Below are 18320 nucleotides of genomic sequence, written 5' to 3' on the forward strand. Positions count from 1 at the left end.
TTCAAATGTCTCCCTTTAAATAACACCCAGAAGGAAGGTGTCATTGTGCAGCGCTGTTCCATCAACAGGCTTACATGGTATGTGATTGTGAAAACAGCCAGCCCTGAGAAGAAAGAACTTCGAGGCCTCTCCTAGCCCCGTGTAACAGAAAGATGACACTGGAGTTATGATAGGCTTACTGCTATAAAGGATCAACACCTTGTTAATTTGCTCTATAACTTGACTATGTAGCATTTTATGTCCCCTAAAGTTTTTCAGGTACAGTGCTAATGTTAATTATTGATTGGATGTAGAAGTGTTGACTCCCACTGGGTGCAATTAATAACACGTCAAATCGGGAGATAATAAACGTACGTTCTTTGAAAGTGAGTTAGCATGCATCAGATGCTTGGATTTTCCATTATCAAGGACTGATTTATCATCTTTAAAAATTGTTTTCATTATATTTTCTGAAGAGAAAAAGGAATTTTGTACCTTAGAACTGTATTCTCTTCATTCATTTAAAGAACACAGAGACGCAGCTCTTAGAAGGAAGTTTTCACAGCTTATGGTGTCTCTGTAGATCTGCTGGACCTTTTCCCATAGGTAAAGCCTCACCCTGAACAGCATCATTTTCCACATCTCTACAGCAACCCACACCATCTGTCAGAATCGGCTAAGCTGTGGCTGTGAAAAGTAGAGCACGTGTGAGCAGAACCATGAACATGGGCTACAACACGAGGAACCACATGAGTTACATCTTCCTTGACAGAATATGGCCCACTGAAGCCAAAAGAGTCAGGTTAACTGGGCTGGCAGCAGGAGCTGACTGCAGGAGCACAGGCGTCTCAGCTATTATACTGAGATTTCAGTGTAACTCTGACCCATGAGCATGAGTAACAAAAGTCTCATTGATTTCAATTAGAGGAGGCTTGGGTCTATTTACTGTAACTGAGTAGATTCTCAGAAAAATAATTAATTCCTTGTCACGTCTCATGTGTATTGATTTTTGTAATTACAACGAAATTGGAGGCAAGGGAGGGGAGGAGGAAATGCACTTGATTTATGTTTAATTCGATGCACAAGCTGTCAAGGACAAAGAAATTGAGATGCAATGACCAGGATCATCCTTGGTGCACTCCTCTGTGCTTAGGTAAGTGCCAGATGCCTGCTGTGGTGGAGAAACCACACACTGCCCTAACATACAGAATTCAGCACTGTGGTGCAGAGAGCTGTCTTTCTACAGCAGCCTCCCCAGCACGCAGAATACATGCCCAAGGGGAAGAAGATAAGGACTGGACAAGCTTAATGTGTATCGATGACTAAGAGGAGGAGACAAGGAATTAGAATGGGGGAGAAAAAACCATACAAGCTGTTGCTGATAATAAAGCTGCCAGTAGATAATGGAAGGAAAAAAAGAGGAGTGAGAGAAAAGAAAATAGACATGGCCTGGCTTGGTAATGATGCTGTTGGGAAAAAGATAGCAGCAGGAGAGCATTTGAGCTTTGTTTCCACTGTGCTTTCACTAAAATGGCAAGTTAGAAATGTTTTGACCTAGAGTCAGTTGGTATTTGACCTGCTAGTTAGGTGATCATTGTGGCAGTGGCTGCCCTGTCTCCATACACACACACAGAGTTGATGATACCGCTCAATTTCTCATTTCCACAGCATCAGAAATCAGTTTGTCATAAAGATATCCTCATTACTTACACAGATACAGTATGACCTTTTGGGTTCATCAAAGCCAATGCCTACACTGACTTCAGCAGGAGCACAAGAAGCTGAAGAACTATTTCCATCCTTTTGCCTAAAAGTATCAATTCAGGAAGTCTCCAGATGTTATATCAGAAAAAAAGCTTTCCCATATACAACAGCCCTGCAAATGAAAGATGCAAAAATCTCACATCCAAACACTAAGAAGACATTATATACACGAGGGAGAGGCAGAGTTTAAGGTTTCAAATCAATCCTGAGTTAAATACTTTCACCTAAGCGCAAGACATTTGAAACAACAAGCAAGCCCTCTGCCTCCAGTGCAGGGAACTGACTTGCATCCAGTTTGTGCAGCTTCTAAAAGCTGCTGTCTAAAACGTCAGCACTCTGAGACAAGTTTTCTCCTGGTGACCCACCCACACCACAACAGGGGAAGCTGCAAACTCAGACTTCAAAAAGTAAGTAAGCCTCAGTGGAGTGGCAGCCTCTTGGCAGCACTTTGTGACATGATATTCTTCCTGGCTAGGACAGAGCTCTGTGCACAAAGTCATAATGCAACAAACTGTGAGTCACTAATACATAACTCAATGACAGTGATGGATGACGGCAAATCTGTCTCCAATGGAACTATTGGTAAAAACACTAAAAATTCTTTCCCTCTTAATATATTAAACTCTTTGTTTAGGGCTTGAGTTGCTACTGCCAGAAAACCCTTTTAACCCAGCTAGCATCAATTTTAGTGCGCGCTTGAATACTGAAGCACGGGAGATCGGCCTAGAAATGCTGCTGTTTGCATAAAACCCATTGGTGGTTCTCAGCTGGGAAATCATTTGATCTATTTTATATCATATGCCCTGTCACTGAGGAAGCAAATATGGATATGAAAAATGAATATAAGGCAAAACATAAAAAGAGACTTCATAAAATGAGTAATTATGTTTTCCCTAAATCCTCTCATGCCAACAAGAGGCAAATACCATCATAAATTCTGCAAAGTCTGCCCATGTCAGTATGTGGGAAATAAACATTGGGCAGCCGGGCCCTGTGAGGCACTTTGCTGCAGAGGGTTTTCTCAGGAGAAACGGAGAGCGCTGACTGCAGAGCGCAGATTGCTGCAGCGCTTTAACTGATGGCCAGATGCAGGGGAAGACAAGGGATCTGGAGCAGCTCTGTTCCATGACCTAACGCTTGGCATGTGGACAGCTGATGGAGGAGTCTAAGCTACCAGTCCAGCATAATCTTTCAAATGCAACCAAATCCTTAGTGACAAATGTTCAGTGCTTTATGCTAATAAAATCAAGATAAAATGAAGAGAGGACACGACACAAGGAAGTAACCAAGTGCCCAAGGATTTGTGAAAACCCACTGCTGGAAGTGCTGGCAGATTATTTGACCATTTAAATTCCAGTCTTTTTAGTTCACATGCCTGAGAAACTCATGAACCTACAGCACGAAATATAAACCATAATATGATATATAGTCTTTACACCCACGACATTAACAACTTCCAGCTTATTTATAAAGAGGACTTAAAAAAGATAAGTAGAAAATCAGAATCACTAGCATTTCTTATTCTGCCAGAACTATTCAAACCTTACCCTAGTTTATTCTCTGGGTATTTCACAGAAATGACATGACAACACTGATTAGCTCACACCCAATGCTAGAATTCAAGCCGTAATACAAGCACGGAAACATTTGGACTGTGGACACAGACAAGAAATGAAAAGTGAAGCCTAGAACACACATTGGAACAAGTGCAGAAAAAAAGAAAACAGACAGGACACAATGGGCTGTGAAGAATCATACTTGGATATGAACTCTGCTGAAAAGAAGTCTCCCTCTGTGCAGAACTCTGATTATACAGTTACCAAGGTGTTCCTACAGGAAAATCAAGTACAAGTGGAGGACTCTGAACCTTCTCCACTGACTTCAATGGCAGATCAAAAACGGTACTTCAGAATACTGCATGCAGATGCAGTGCACAACATCAAACAGAGGAAATCCAGCAAGCAGTGTAGAATATTAAGCACTAGTATCATGAAAACGCTCATTGTTTTCCACAGAAATACATCCTCATCAATTATCACAAATAGCTGCGGCAAGCATGCTAAAAAGATATCTCTTTTTCTTTTCAATGTAAACTGTGTTTTGGTTTTGTACTGCTACAGCACAATGAAGGGCACACTCTGCTGGTCAGAAGCACCATTTACACCGAAAGCTTTGTAACCCTATGAGTACTAAAACCCAAACCCCTCTGTATGTCATCTGGACTTGAGGTGGTGCTCCATACTAGGCTGCTGCATGACTCTTTTTCCATCCTGAATATTAGACAGTGGCTATGATGCTGTGAATGGACTTTCTCATGCTTAAACATCAGCCTACCTGCTGTGAGAACACTTTCTTTCCTGAAGGACTTTTTTTAGCAGTACAACTTACGTTCAAAAACTCTTTACCTTAGGCTTTTCATCCAGTATTTGCTGACGGATCTCCTTGTGTTTTTCTACAAGTTTCTCCTGTCTTTTACTCTGAGCATCTTCTAGCTGCAAGAAAAGAGCAGAAAATCTTTCAGAGACTGCACATCCTCACTTTCCCACCTCTTCCCCAACAAATATTTGATTCTATCATCAAAACCAAGTAATTCTTATATCAAATTACACACCATTGTCACAAGCAGCTGTGAGCACAACTGCGCTAATGGTTCTGTGTGGACAATGTATCTCAGGTGTCACACATGGGATTTAGAATCAGAAATGTCTCAAGGATTTACTGTAGACTTTCAATGCTACTAAAAGCATAATGCATTTTAAACCTCCTATTATTTTGCTTTAGGTTTTGTTGTAAAAGCTGTGTGAGATGGACCCTCTTCCCAAAAGAAGAGGATTTGCATCCTAGAGTCCTCAATGAACATGCTGATAGATTTGGGGCCTCATTTAACAAAGAACTCAGACACATGTCTGACTCCAGCAGGAATTAAGGATAGTTTATTTGCTAATTCTTTAGGTTGCTTCCTGACTCAAGGCCTCTGTGAGCACAAATGGGCCAACTTTTGAACTGAACTCTCTCTGTACTGAAATAAAGACAAAATTCAATAGTGGCATATGTTTCATAGAGATTTCACACATCAGAACACCGCAGGGCACACATTCAGCCAGTGTAAACCACCTACAGCTTCAGAAAAGCTAACACCTTTAATGAGGTTCTTTGACTTGTATTTACTCATAGAGCTCACAGAATGCTTTTTGCATTTCAGTAACTGTACAAACGTAATCATTCTTTATGCTGAAGCTTAGAATCTGCAGCTTAAAATGACCTAAAATATGAAAGCTGATATTTCAAATCCCAAAATGAAAAATAGACATATGGCCTCACGTACCCGTTTTATGTACTGCACTACCTCCTGGATATAGGATCGAATCATTTCAGTCTTCTCCCTGGGGAGAAGCAATTGAGTTATTGTCAAGAAGATCACACCAGTATATTTTAATCCCCCATAACTCCTCAGAAGTAAGGCTATGCTTTGTGCTTTGAATATAGGGATCTGCTTACTTAATTTTCTGAATGTGCCCTTTGTAGCAGGCTGCATCTCCATTGTATGAAGGGCTCAGATTCCCCATGACCACAACAAACCCCTGTTCTTCCACAAAGAGCTATTGCCATATGGGACTGCCACGTCTTCAAAGTGATGGTGGTGTTCCTTAAGGCCCAAACATCTCAGTGTGTGCTGTCATCAGTAGCTGCACACTGCCACATTGTGGTACATTATATAGTAGAGAAATAGTCTCTATCAGTGAGCAGAGTCTGCTGGTGACATCTCAGAGACAATGCAAAGTGCCCCCAAAGAGCAGGGCAGACTTGAATTCAGTGCCCATCTTTGCTATGTAAAGCATTTACTCCAAGTTCAGCTTTATGTGGTTTAACTATCTCTGTAAGATAGTTATTAGGTAACCATTGGTCAAAGGCTGAAAAGGAGATTCCCCAAAGGGATAACGGCACACAAAATAACAATCTGTGAATACCTGAGTTCACCAGATTCAGGACAGAACTCTCAAACCGAATCGCCTAACTCATGAACAGTGGATTGCTCTTCAGGTGGCATTAAAATCTGATGGGTTTAGGAAGCGACACAGTGAGAAAAATTAAGGAAGAACAATTAATGCAATGTCTTATCTCTGTGCAATATTTCTTTCTCAAGTATGTGCAAAAGCTCTAAACAACCAACATCTGGGTGACTCAAACAGGATTCACACAAGGTCTTGCTACTCTCTGCTCTACTGCGAGAGTGAGGACAAACTATGGCACTGGGCAGAGGAAGCCGAGTTTCCCATGTAGTTCCCATCTCGCCCAAGGGCTCTTGGAAAAGCCTGGCAAAGGAAAGTTCTTGTGAAAAATGAGAGCAAAAGCAAAGGGAAATAAAGTGTTTCTACATGGCTGTTTGTGAGCCTTTCTCGTCAGTGTCTCATGAACCTCTCAGCAAGTAATTTCCTACTGCAATTGATTTTTACTGCTATAACATTTTTGTAATGACTAACTACTTTTTTTACAACGGGACTTCCATGCCCTCTGGCCAGCTCTAACCAGATTAAGTGTTTCTCCCTCTGTTTTCATAATCAGTTATTCTCCCTTTGTTATCTTTTTTCCTAGGATGCTTATAAAAATTCTACAATATTGATTCTTAAACTATCTGATGCAGTTCATTGTGTGTGTGTGAGCTTCTTTTAGTGTTACCAAATACACAGATTCTATGTTGAGAGGGTCCAGAACCTGTATAAACCCTTTTATCTGTAGAAAACCAAACGTTTTTGTGTCTTTGTTACTGACAAAACTCAGAAATTCCAGATTTTTCTGCTTTTCCTCCTGTATTTTAAACTGTCCTTAAATGGTACTAAAGTAAAGGCTGGTAACAAGGCTATCCTAGCAAACAGTGCAAGATTAAAATGCTCCATTTTCTTTTCGACTTGATTGCCAAAACAATGAAGGGGGACAAACAAACCTAGATCCTGTGCCCTTGGGAAGAATACGATCAACTTGCACAACTACAGTTTGTATTTTCTGGTGGTGCATAAATGAAAGGAATACTCCTGTCCCTGTTCACAGGAACAGCACCCTCAGAGCTCAGTTCTCTCTCTCACACCCAAAGAGACTGCACTCTGAGTAACACTGTCACTGGAGGAGAATCACAGCATCCGAGGGGAATTTATCACCAAAGAAGAGCAAACCTTCCAGTGTGTTGCTGCTATTTCTTTTGGAGAGCAGCTTCACTGAGTTCAGAAGAAAAGATAACCCACAAATAAAAACCTTAGTTAAAGTGAAATCAAACCCTGCAGGAACTGAAGCCACTAAGTCTTTTTATACTCAGAGGTGCAGTGTCTGGATTAACAGCATCCTAGTGAATCACTTCGTCATGCCACTCACAGGCATGTCCCCATAGCACTCATCAGCACCTTTGTGACCTCCCCAGACTCTTAATACTCACAGAACAGGAGATTACATTAGTCCCAGGAAATTAAATTAGTATCAGCACAAGTAAGGGCTCCACTGCTCTGGGGAGGTATTACACCTGCCTTGTACTTTAGGATTGAGACCTTTCTTTGATTTTCCAGTTGTGAGAAATCTTGCCTCCTTGTAACATACAAGGGTATGGATCTAGGGATAGACTTACTCTTCCATTTGATTTTTGTCCTTGGACTTCGCTTCTGTGATCTTCTCCTGCCTCTTCTTATCCATTTTTTTCTTCAATTCTTTCTTTTCTCTGAAGTATAAAAAATAAGTAACTTATTTTATATATAAGTGTATATATATATATACTTATATGTATATATATTATGTATATATACTTTATTTATTTATTTATTATATTATATATATATACTTATATATATATAAGTATATATATATGTAACTGCATCTAAACAAAACCCACAGGGAGTAGTAATCAATTATAAGGGGAATAGCACCTTACTTTTCACATGTTTCTTTCAGTTTCTTTAGCTGGCTGTTCTGACACTCCTCTGCAACATCTGTCAACTTCTGAATAAGCTAAAAAAAGAAAATCCCAAGAAACAAGATGTATTTTCAGCTAAACATCAGGCATGCATCTAAGGTTCCTCAAAAGTCTGTGGCAGACATGAAAGTGTTACCGTGTTCCCTGAGTAATGACAAATACTCAGAAGCCAATAAACATTCTTATCAGTGTAAATGCTTTCTTAACTTGTGGAGTTCAGCCTCACTTGTGCGTGTCCAACTTACACAGAAACTGCTATTTCTCTGGACACGGAGGTGATGCAGTTTCAGGATATCAGAATCATCGAATCACAGAAAGGTTTGGGTTGGAAAGAACTTTAAAATCATTTAGTGCCAACTCCCTGCCATGGGCAGGGACACCTCACACTAGACCATGTCACCCAGGGCTTTGTCCAACCTGGCCTTGAACACTGCCAGGGATGGAGCATTCACCACTTCTTTGGGCAGCCTTTTCCAGTGCCTCAGCACTCTCACAGCGAAGAACTTCTTCCTTATATCTAACCTGAACTTCTCCTGTTTTAAGTTTGAACCCATTCCCCCTTGTCCTACTGCTACAGTCTCTGATGAAGAGTCCCTCTCTGGCATCCTTGTAGGCCCTCCTCAGATATTATAAGGCTAAAAACAAATACATTTTGCAGCTTTTACCTCTACTAGGAATTAAAATGTCTGTGTAATTCATACATGGCCACAAACTGAATGTATGCAATAGAAATTACAAACTGAATTCCTGTGTCACTGAGTATTCAAGGTTCTCTGCGAGTGCTGAAAACATTCCTCTTGCATTGGGCATTATTACATGGAACAGCTTGGATATCGGGGTGGTCAGGTGGATATTGAAAACTCATCATAGCTGCGAAAGTTAAGCATAGAGAAACATAGCCTATATTTTGATCACAGAACTGTGGATTCAACAGAATCCGAGTCACTGGTTTGAAATCTGCTGGGTCCAGTCCCATTCGTGCTGAAACTGCTAATAAAAAGAGGGTTCTCATGGTGGTGATGCTGATGGAGAGGAGACATTGGCAGGGCTTGTGTGCTAGTTCAATGAGTGGTGAATTAAAGTTGGAAAGGGGACCAATTTTATTTGATCACCCCCTCTAATTTAAGTCTGATTCCGTAAAATAATCCTCTCAGGATCCAGAGAATGTTACAATAATGCCTAGTGAGTCCGATCCAGCTTTTCAGTCCTTAGATAAAAGAAGAAAGACACCAACAATAGGCTCTCCTCTAAAAGAAATACATCACAAAGAATCTCTCAGCTGCAAGGCAGATTTTAATTGGAATATTAACTCCTGCACAGCTCAAAGGGAAAACTGTCTGAAAGTTCCGTGCCAAAAAATGCATTTATCCTGACACTACCTAACTGGATAATACTGAAAATGTAACTTTGCTTTGACAAATGCCATTTCCCATTCTGAAATGAGAAATGAGTTAGCTTAGAATGGAAGCTGAACTATGTGGGTCAAAAATGGCTCATTTTTATAATGATTAAAACCTCTGAGATGCAGACAAACTGTTACCTGAATGTGGACATACAACTGGTGATAGACAGGGCACCACTTGGGAACTGCAGCTCTGTGCTGTGATCCCCAAGAGTGACTTTGTGAAAAGGCAATGCTGAGAGAGATCTACTCGTACCACTCCTCTGACCTGCTCTGTTTGGATGGCAGGGCAGAGCAGCCAAATCAATTCACCCAACACGTAATAAGGCAAAACACCATATAATAGGAAAATAACTGTGAGAGGATTGTCTGGACTTGAGGAACAGTTTGCACTCCTGTAACACCCTTTAAAAATGTTCTTTTCTGCCTGAGAACGTCCAGCAGCATCAGCTGCCATCAGCCCAAGCTCTTCCTTTTCAGCTCAGAGGGCCTATGATCCTGCTGTAGTTGTCAGCCAAACTCCAGCTGTAAAAATAAGCTGGCGTGGACTGATGAATACAAAATATGTCTTCGCTATATACAGATTATATCCTGCATCCCCTTAAAGCCTTCATCTGCAACAGGAACACTGCTTGGCACAACTCTGGGGGAATGTTTGAATCTATTTTCATGGTATTTCAATCTATTTTCTTACCTCCTTGAGTGTTTTCTGTTTAAAAAAGTGGCAGAACAAAACGGGAACGTCATCCAAAAGCTGCAGTAAACTGAGACTTGCGTAACTAGAGGTAAGGACTCTGTGTTAGCAATAGTAATAATCCTGTTGCCTTTCTGCCTTCCATCCAAACCCTTCCAAGTTGTTACAAGTGCTAGTGACAAAGTGACACAACAAGCCCTTGAACTTGCAGCAGACCACAGGGAAATCAAGCTCAGAGATGAACTCCCAGTAGGAGGAAGCCCCACTTAATTATATTGTCATGCTGCTTTCGTTACTCGCCCTGAGACCGCTAAAGCACAGCAGACAACATAACAAATGTACCAGCTTAATGTGTTCTCGTTTCTGGTACTTCTCACTGTAATACTGCTCCTGTCGGAGATTCAGCAGCTGCTGTTGTTGCTTCTCCTTCAGCTCAACTAGCTTCTGGGTCATTTCGGAGTCGAGTGCAGCTAATTCCTGTTCAATAGTTGAAGAACTGTGGTCTGGGCTGCCTGTTTCAGATCTGCAAAGACAAACAGAAGCAGACAAGGTCTAAATCACCATATCCCGTATCTTCGGGGCAGCTGGTTATATATAGTCCCATAAGTTTCTGAGCACCACCTACAGGGCCAGAAGCTGATTTTAGCTCTCGTAAGTCCAATAATGTAACCTTTAAGGAAAAAACTGTGTTAAGAGTTTATTCATGGGATGGCTGTTGCTTTTAAACTTCATTTTACCAACCCATCATGGTGGTGTGAGCCAGAGTATAAAGGAGCTATAAATGAAACTGCCAAGATTTCCCATAAACAGATGCCCATCAACTTGTTTATGTACTTCTAGACATGTAACTCCAACTTCAAAGCTGCACAGTCCTCAGCAGAGATGGTGAATGCTAAGTATTGTGAAAACAGAGTCATCCTTGCATGCACTTAGCAATAGATTTATGAGTGTAGCTTTATATCCGCATTTATAAAACATCCCTTTCATCCCTTTCTTTAGTAAATTCTCCCCCCTTCAGGAAATGCCATGCATAGCACACAGAGAGGAAAGTGCTTTATGGGCTGCTGAGTTTAGGAGGGAATTTAACATCCCAGTGGGGAGTAAACCTCAGAAAGGAAGCACAGAGGAGCAAAGGAAAAACATAATGGGGAAGCTAAAAACCAACACTGAGGAACAGTCTGGGTTGGTTTCTGTTTTCTATTTATTCTGTTTTAAGTGAGAAGGAAGGAGAGAAGTGATTGGGAAAGGAGACAGGATGACACTAAACTGCTCAAGGGAAACGTAAGCAGCAAAAGCGGCCTCACTCTCAGGCCAGCACTAAACCAAACCCAAGAAATATATGGGCACAAAACCCTTCACAGGCTGCGTCCCTGCTCCCTGCTGTGTTTACTGCTGTGCTCAGGTGTTAAAGCCTGGGAAACCTCACAACAGTGCATGAGACAGCTACAACAGCAAAACCTTGAACAGTGAGAAAAATGAGTTTGCTACCCAAGATACATGCACAGCTTACAGTGCAGAGAACTCGCTACACTGCTGCCTCTCCTGTCTCCTGGGTTCAAGTTTGCTGCTGCTGCCAATTCCAGTTACTGGAAAACAAACCCCAAGGTAGCCCCTTCTTATTTCTTCTATTTTGGCTGTATTTGAACATTCCACTAAGAGGTTGAGTGGTGTCAGTGGGATAGGTGAGGATAATTTAACTACAGACAGCATTAATGAATATTAATGTCAGCATATATGCCATTACATTATACATTTTAAAGCTGACATTTCTCTTGTATCTTTGAGAAGAAGAAATAAGGCCTATTTCTAAATGCTGGCTAAAATAGTAAAACTGCCTTTTAAGGGACACAATCACTAAAGAAACTGCAGAACACCACCAGCAAAACACTTGTGCACGTGTATAAACAAATACCTCAATGGCTTTACTGAATCTGGACCCAGTTTTAGGCAACAGCATGAAACATGGATTGCATCTGACCACAGACAGTACTTTTTTGTGGCAATCTGATAAAGGGGCTCCTGATGATTTACTCTGCAGTTAAAGCAAAAGCTCCAGAAATAACTGAAAATGATAAAAATGGCAATTTTCCTTGGGATGCAGTATTCTACCAGAAGTCTGCTGATTGAGCCAATATGTACTTGCAAGTTTGAAAATCCCTAAATATATAGTCCTTGCCTTTTTAAAATTCAACCTCAGATTTTCTAACTTGCAGATTTCTCTGTATCTGCACATAAAACTTCACATCTCTGAAATCACTGTGACAGCTCCATGTAATAGACTGCAGGCTTTTATGGCGTGATGCTGATTTATTGTCAGATTTCTGTTACAAAAAAAACCCCATCTTTTTCCTCAAAGATGAGTTGTTTTATTTATTCAGTTTGATTTTCTGCTTCCATTTGAATAGAATATGCTAGAGAAAAGAAAAAACCAGGACATTATTTTGTCTGCCACTGTCACACACACTGATGATGGATAAAATATCACTGTGTGTGCAGTTGACATCCAGCCATTAAGGGAGTTTGTTGAACTCAAGTGTAGAACCCAAAAGCCTGAAAACTGGCAACAGTTAAGGCCAGCTGAACATAGGTATATTATGAGTGTTCAGCTCTTATTAAACTCAATGACATTCTGTCATTAAGCAAGCATAAATGAATAAGCTGCTTCCTAGAGACAAGTTATGGCTGGAATCCCAGCCACTGACATTTAGAGGTATACGATTAACAAAGCTGGCAGCCAGAGCATGCTTGCAGGTTTTATCTCTGATGATCTCCTACCAAAAAGTATCAGGTAATTTTATTTAATGATCATTCAATGTCCTCCTATTTAAGAACTGCAGCCATAGAAATTTTGTGTAAAAGTTAATGGAATTTTGTGCTTGTCTAATTACTGTACCAAATAAGTTATGTTAGAATGAGAATGCTGCACTAATGGGAGAAATAAAAGTTCAATTCCAACAGTATCAGACACTGCAATGTCTGACACACACATGTGTATATGTTTTGCCACATACACAAGAATTGCTCTTTATTAACATATAGAGCCTTGCCATATGAACAAGACAATAACTGTGGAAAGATAATCAAGTCATAACAGTCCTTGCATTTCAAACTGATAATGATAAATACAACTCTCTTTCCTTATTATTACCTCAACAAGTGATATAAAAATCACATCAGCACACATAGAGAGATAGGGAAATGCAAGACTTCCAGACAGACATAGCACAGAAGGAACATGCATGCAGAGGCAAAGCCAAGCAATCATTAAGAGATCCCCAAGTGGTCTGATCAATCATAATTTAAACAGTAGGCAAATGTTAATAACTTTCAAGTGTTTCTTTCACCTAATTATGTATCTGATGCCTTCTACTCTAGTGTGAGTTTTTTCAAGGGCTCTAATTTGGAGACAGTGCTCTTCATCTCCAAATTCAGAGTATCTGTTTCACCCATAAATAGTATAAAAGAGGACTTAGTTTTGTTCCTGTTTTGACACTTTGGTCTCTTCCACCACCAGCAAACACACTGTGGTGGCCCAGAGTAAACAAATTGCTTAATATGGCCAGGATGACCATGTGCGATGGCTGCAAAACCTTCTCCTTGCTTGAAAAAGGAGCTATATTATAAAGGTATATTATTAAGTGTGGAACAGAAGTTTCCATGCAACTCCTCCTAAAGGAGGTCAGCATGGGAGAAGATGATGTGCTCTGATGAAACATGCTGCAGTTGACCCAAGTAGGAAAGTAAAACCCTTTATCTAGATAGGTCTGAGTTCTTTCACGCTGCAGTCTGGTTCCTCAACTGTCCTGGTATGCAGGGGATGCCCCCTCTTATAGGTTGTGATTAAGCTCACTACCTAACCAGTGACTGCTGTTGGCAGCACAGCTGAGTTACCCACCCACACCAGTGGTCTAGGGCAAGCCCCAGATAAATATTGGATGCCCTCATTTAAAGGGAAAGAGGTATGTAACATGGTGAACAGCTTATCTGGCTTACAGCAGAGAGCAGCACGTCATGGAGAGTGCTGTTCCTGATGATTTCCATATCAAACGCTCTGACTTCATTTTACATGGGTATCTTGCTGCTTTTGAGTTTTTTCTGTTCTTTAATGTCACTTTCATATTAATTGTCTGCTATAAAAGAAGACTTGAGTGAAGATCTCCTCTACCAAGAACAGGCATGCTATGTCCAACATACCTTTTCTTACTGTCTCTTTTTGCTGTCTTTTCTAGAACCGATCTCCGTCGCAGGTAGTCATTCTGGATTTCATTATACTTTGCGGTGTGCTCTTTGATAAGGTCGGTGGTTTTCTTGTGATGCCTCTTTACAAGGTCCTTCATTTCCTTGTAGTGCTTCTTCTGAAGCTTAACAAAAGACTTCTGTTGTTTTAGCTCCTCGATGGTCTGTGCTTCCACTTCTACAATTATAATAACGAAAGCCACTTCAATTTTCTAATAATGGATGATTTCAATCAGAGAACCCAGGAACTGCCATTAGCAGGGATGAAACAAAGCATGCTGCTTTACTGCAGGTAAGTGAAATGTGCTAGCTTAAACTGAGTAGACTTATCTGGAAATACGCTAACCAGACTAATAATACTGTGACAATTCTAAGTGACAGAAGAGTAAGAAGTGAGATGAAAATTTAGAACACCAAGATGTGCAGCAAAATAAAACCCATGTATTTTCTTTCCTCAAGCCCTTTCAGATGCAAAAGATTCCCATGAGCTCAACATATAAAAACATGACCTTACACAGATCTGAGTACACATCTTTTTTATACCCACTATACCAACACTTCAAGTCTCCCTTCTCTCTGGATGGGCCACATAACATGCTGATGCCTAAACCCCCTTCATAAAGAGCACTTCAGCTGCCTGCTCGACTGCCTGGAGGCACCTGTCCTGGTATCATCCCGGCATCTTGGGAGAGACTTCACTTTTCTTCTTCATGGAGATCCTGCATCAGGGGAGTCATGGCCATCTGACTGCCAGTCCAGTGAAGGATGGGTAGCTAAGTTGGTAGCGGTCTAGTGCTGTCATCCAACAACAGCTATGAAGGATGCCCTGCTCTGTGAACCTAGATCACAGCTTGAGCTCAGTGTCTGTCTGCAGTCTGACCTGCGTGGGCTCACCCCAGAAGAGCAATTCAAAAAAACTCAAACCCAAAAACAAAGCCCCAAAAGATGACTTGCATGATCTGGGGTCACGGAAAAAACAGACTGAAGAGTCCTTCCCAGACAACAGAGTGACTGTATGAGGCCAGCAGGTACTACCACAATCAAGGCCAGCCTCTTCTTACTGAACATGAGGGAGACTGAATAAGAGGCTCTCAACACACAGGATTTCATGGGTCTTATCTGTTTTCCACACTTAAATATAGGCCTACGTAAGACTTGTTCCAGCATAGGAGAGTGGCTATAAAATAAATTGAGTTAGGAGGTTTGCAGTCTAATGTCAAGCTGGAGGACAGGACTCTCAGTTGAACAGCAGGGCACTATTTAACTGACAGGCCACTTTGCTTAATGTAATGCTCATTTTCAGTTTTGTAGGAGCAATGGGAACACTGCAAGGGCAATGAAGATAAAATGGTTTCACTGCTATTCACAATATTCAGAGCAAATTTAGCTTCTGTTCTCATAATGGTGCTGGTCTTTTGTCTGCATTAGACAGTAACGTTGTGCCTGTGAAACTACAATACTGGGATACTTTGAAAAAATTCCCTGTTGGCACCCAATACTGATCTCATGAAACATGCTCAAACATTTAATACCTTCAGAGCTGAGGAAGAAAACATGGTTTGCACATTTTCTATGAGTTACTGCAGTCCCAATTGCTCATAGAAGTGCCTAAGCCAGATGGCCTATTTCATAAAAAGTATATTTGACAAAGAAGTGCAGCATTCATGCAGTGTAAAGTGTATATTTATTACCTGTGAGGACACTCTGAATAAGATCTTCTGTCTTTGCAGGTGCTTTCACCGAACCTAGAGGTAAAACAGATGGCTAATTCTAATTGTTTTAAGACAACAGCCATTATCATGCTGCTTGACTGCATATTAAAACATGGTAGGTGACACAGGACGCACACTGACGTGGGCATTTGTTAGTCATTAGTTAGAAAACCCAGAAGAGTAGCAACAGCAACACTGATCCTGTGAACCCAGGGAAGCTGTGAATGCTCCATCCCTGGTGGTGGCCAGGTTGGACAGAGCCTTGGGTGGCATGGTTTAGTGTGGGGTGTCCCTGCCCATGGCAGGGGGGGTTGGAATTGGATGATCTTAAGGTCCTTTCCAACCCAAACCATTCTGTGATTCTATGAACCCCCACAAAAAGGGAACCTTCCAACACCCACCTGAGCTTTGTTGTTTTCCTTCTGAGAAGCATGATATTGAGCTCACTTATGAGTCATTTAAGGCTGATGTTTAGTACAACTGCCCTATATTATGCTGTCAGTGCAAAATTTCTGTGCACAAGATAAATCCAGCTCCTTGGAAGTCAGTTAGATCAAGCCTATGAAGACTGCAGCCATAAAATTGAAACACTGTGGTTTAGCAAGCATTTGTTATAGGAGATGTTTCAATACCTATCAAAATATAGAAGTATCTAAGACGATTTTGTGTGTGGAATTAGATGTAACCATAGGCATAAATCATCCATATTTGCAAAAACAATTTAAAGACATTCCTGCACTTGCAACAAACAGAAAAAAACCCCAAGTTTTATTGCTTTTAATGAACTTCAGTTGCACCAGAAAAGCAACTTTAAGTAGAAGATACTTGTATATTTGAAGAAGACTGGCCCTAACAGCATACAGTAATAGGAGGAAAATTTACACCTATTTTATGAAACCAAACCAACCAAACGCAATGCCCCAACTTCGTTCTTTAAATGCCAAGCACATGAAAAATTATTATCCAGATTTATTTTGGAAAGATGGGATCTTTTTGGTTTTCCTTTCTTTTCTTACCTGGTGCTGGTTGGCTATGGACAACCTGAGTTGCTGGTTTCGGTGTAAGAGAGGCAGTGGAATTGACTCCATTTTCTGCTGGCGTTGGCCTAGGTTCACTGTTAGCTTCCGATGGTGCATCTCCATGGTCAATCTGTAAATACAGAATGCTTTCCATTATTCTTCCTAACTAACAGACTTCTATTATTTATCTGCAGGTCTAGTTTAGCCTCTTTTTTACATATGTAATATTCTGTAAATGTTATATATAAATCATTCTAACAGCAAACAAACCAAAACGATATCCTTAAGAGATCTGGTAATCCAGGTGGTTCATTTTTGCAGAGTAAATTTCAAGAAGAAATAGAGCACGTATTATGCTGAAAGAGTACTTTTCTTGTAAGAGGCTATAACTCATGGGGAATGTCTCTCAGTACAGTCCATATTAGCTGCACAAGATGTGAAATCTGTCTTTTATTGAAAAGCATTGTTTTCTGCCATAAAACCTTTCTAGAAATAACACAGAAGCTGGCTTGAAAATGCTACTCAAATCCCTGCTGTGAACAAAACGTGTACACAAAATTACTTTCACATTCCATAGCTACACGCAGCGCTATCGTTATTCACCGTTCTTACAGAGCAGAGACATGCTTCTGATTCCCAAGATCTTACATTCTTGTAATTACACTCCAAGGATTATATGTAAACAGTACCTCCATCCTGCTGCATAAATACATCTGTGGTATCCAAATATTTAAGCATTTTCCACAAGCTTTTCTTTCTCTCCAGTTTCCTAAAGGCTCAGGCTTACAGCGTGCGTTGTACTATGCATTAGACACCTTATTTCCCTTGGTTTTAAGCAAGCACCCAGCCCTCAGCAAAAAGAAGGTCATTCAAAGCTGTTCTTATTTTGAAATGGCCAAGCCCTGCTTCCTGCTGTCCCTGCAAGGGGCCAGTTGCCATGGTGTCTCAGGGTGGTTTTGGATTTGTTCCTTCAGCTGCTCCGTTTCATTCTTTGATGGTAATCACATTACACACAGAGGCAGGATACCACAATTGTTGGTTTTTTCCCCTTGATTACTCCACACTTGCAAAGTATCAGCCTGCACTGCATCATCAGAGGCAAAATACATTTTGATCTAAGTGTGTTGTGCTGCTCCTGCTGCTGCTGCCTTCATCTTGGTCCTGACAACAGACTGCATATTGCAAAACTATTTCTGTCTCAGTAGCCTATTTCTACCAAAATTATAGGAGAGAGATACTGTAGTCAGAAACATGATGCAATTGAAAACCAAAGCCAACAACGTCATTTATCTCAAGCAGGAATGACTGCAACAAAATGCGGAAAAACATGATCTAGCCAACATTTATGACAGTAGAATGATGTAGCTGTGGCAAAAAACATGGTCATCCCCTCAATTCTCCTTAAAACATACTCCTCACAAGATGCAACTCATTAGTTTAATAAAAACAATGTTTGCCATACAGATCATCAACATTTAATACAAATGAAGCTAGAATTCCTAACTTCTGGTGAGTCTGTGCCCCAAAAGTCCCTGCATGGGAAAGTGGGTATTACCTTCCT

The 18320-nt window shown here is 40.8% G+C and overlaps 1 protein-coding gene across 1 annotated transcript in view; it reads right to left on the bottom strand.

Annotated features, from left to right (window-relative positions):
- The window catches only part of PLCB1 (phospholipase C beta 1), a gene marked incomplete at its 5' end in the record, with an annotated part of 398924 nt that overhangs the window by 55798 nt on the left and 324806 nt on the right, over positions 1-18320 (bottom strand). Inside the window, 8 exons of the mRNA XM_080615239.1 lie at positions 4149-4235; positions 5069-5126; positions 7355-7444; positions 7655-7731; positions 10135-10315; positions 13987-14206; positions 15720-15773; positions 16757-16889. Of these exons, the coding sequence (XP_080471365.1) occupies positions 4149-4235; positions 5069-5126; positions 7355-7444; positions 7655-7731; positions 10135-10315; positions 13987-14206; positions 15720-15773; positions 16757-16889 (900 nt within the window). The remainder of the gene's footprint in view (positions 1-4148; positions 4236-5068; positions 5127-7354; positions 7445-7654; positions 7732-10134; positions 10316-13986; positions 14207-15719; positions 15774-16756; positions 16890-18320) is intronic.

This window comes from Psittacula echo, assembly GCF_963264785.1.
Source record: "Psittacula echo genome assembly, chromosome: 4".
Lineage (NCBI taxonomy): Eukaryota > Metazoa > Chordata > Aves > Psittaciformes > Psittacidae > Psittacula > Psittacula echo.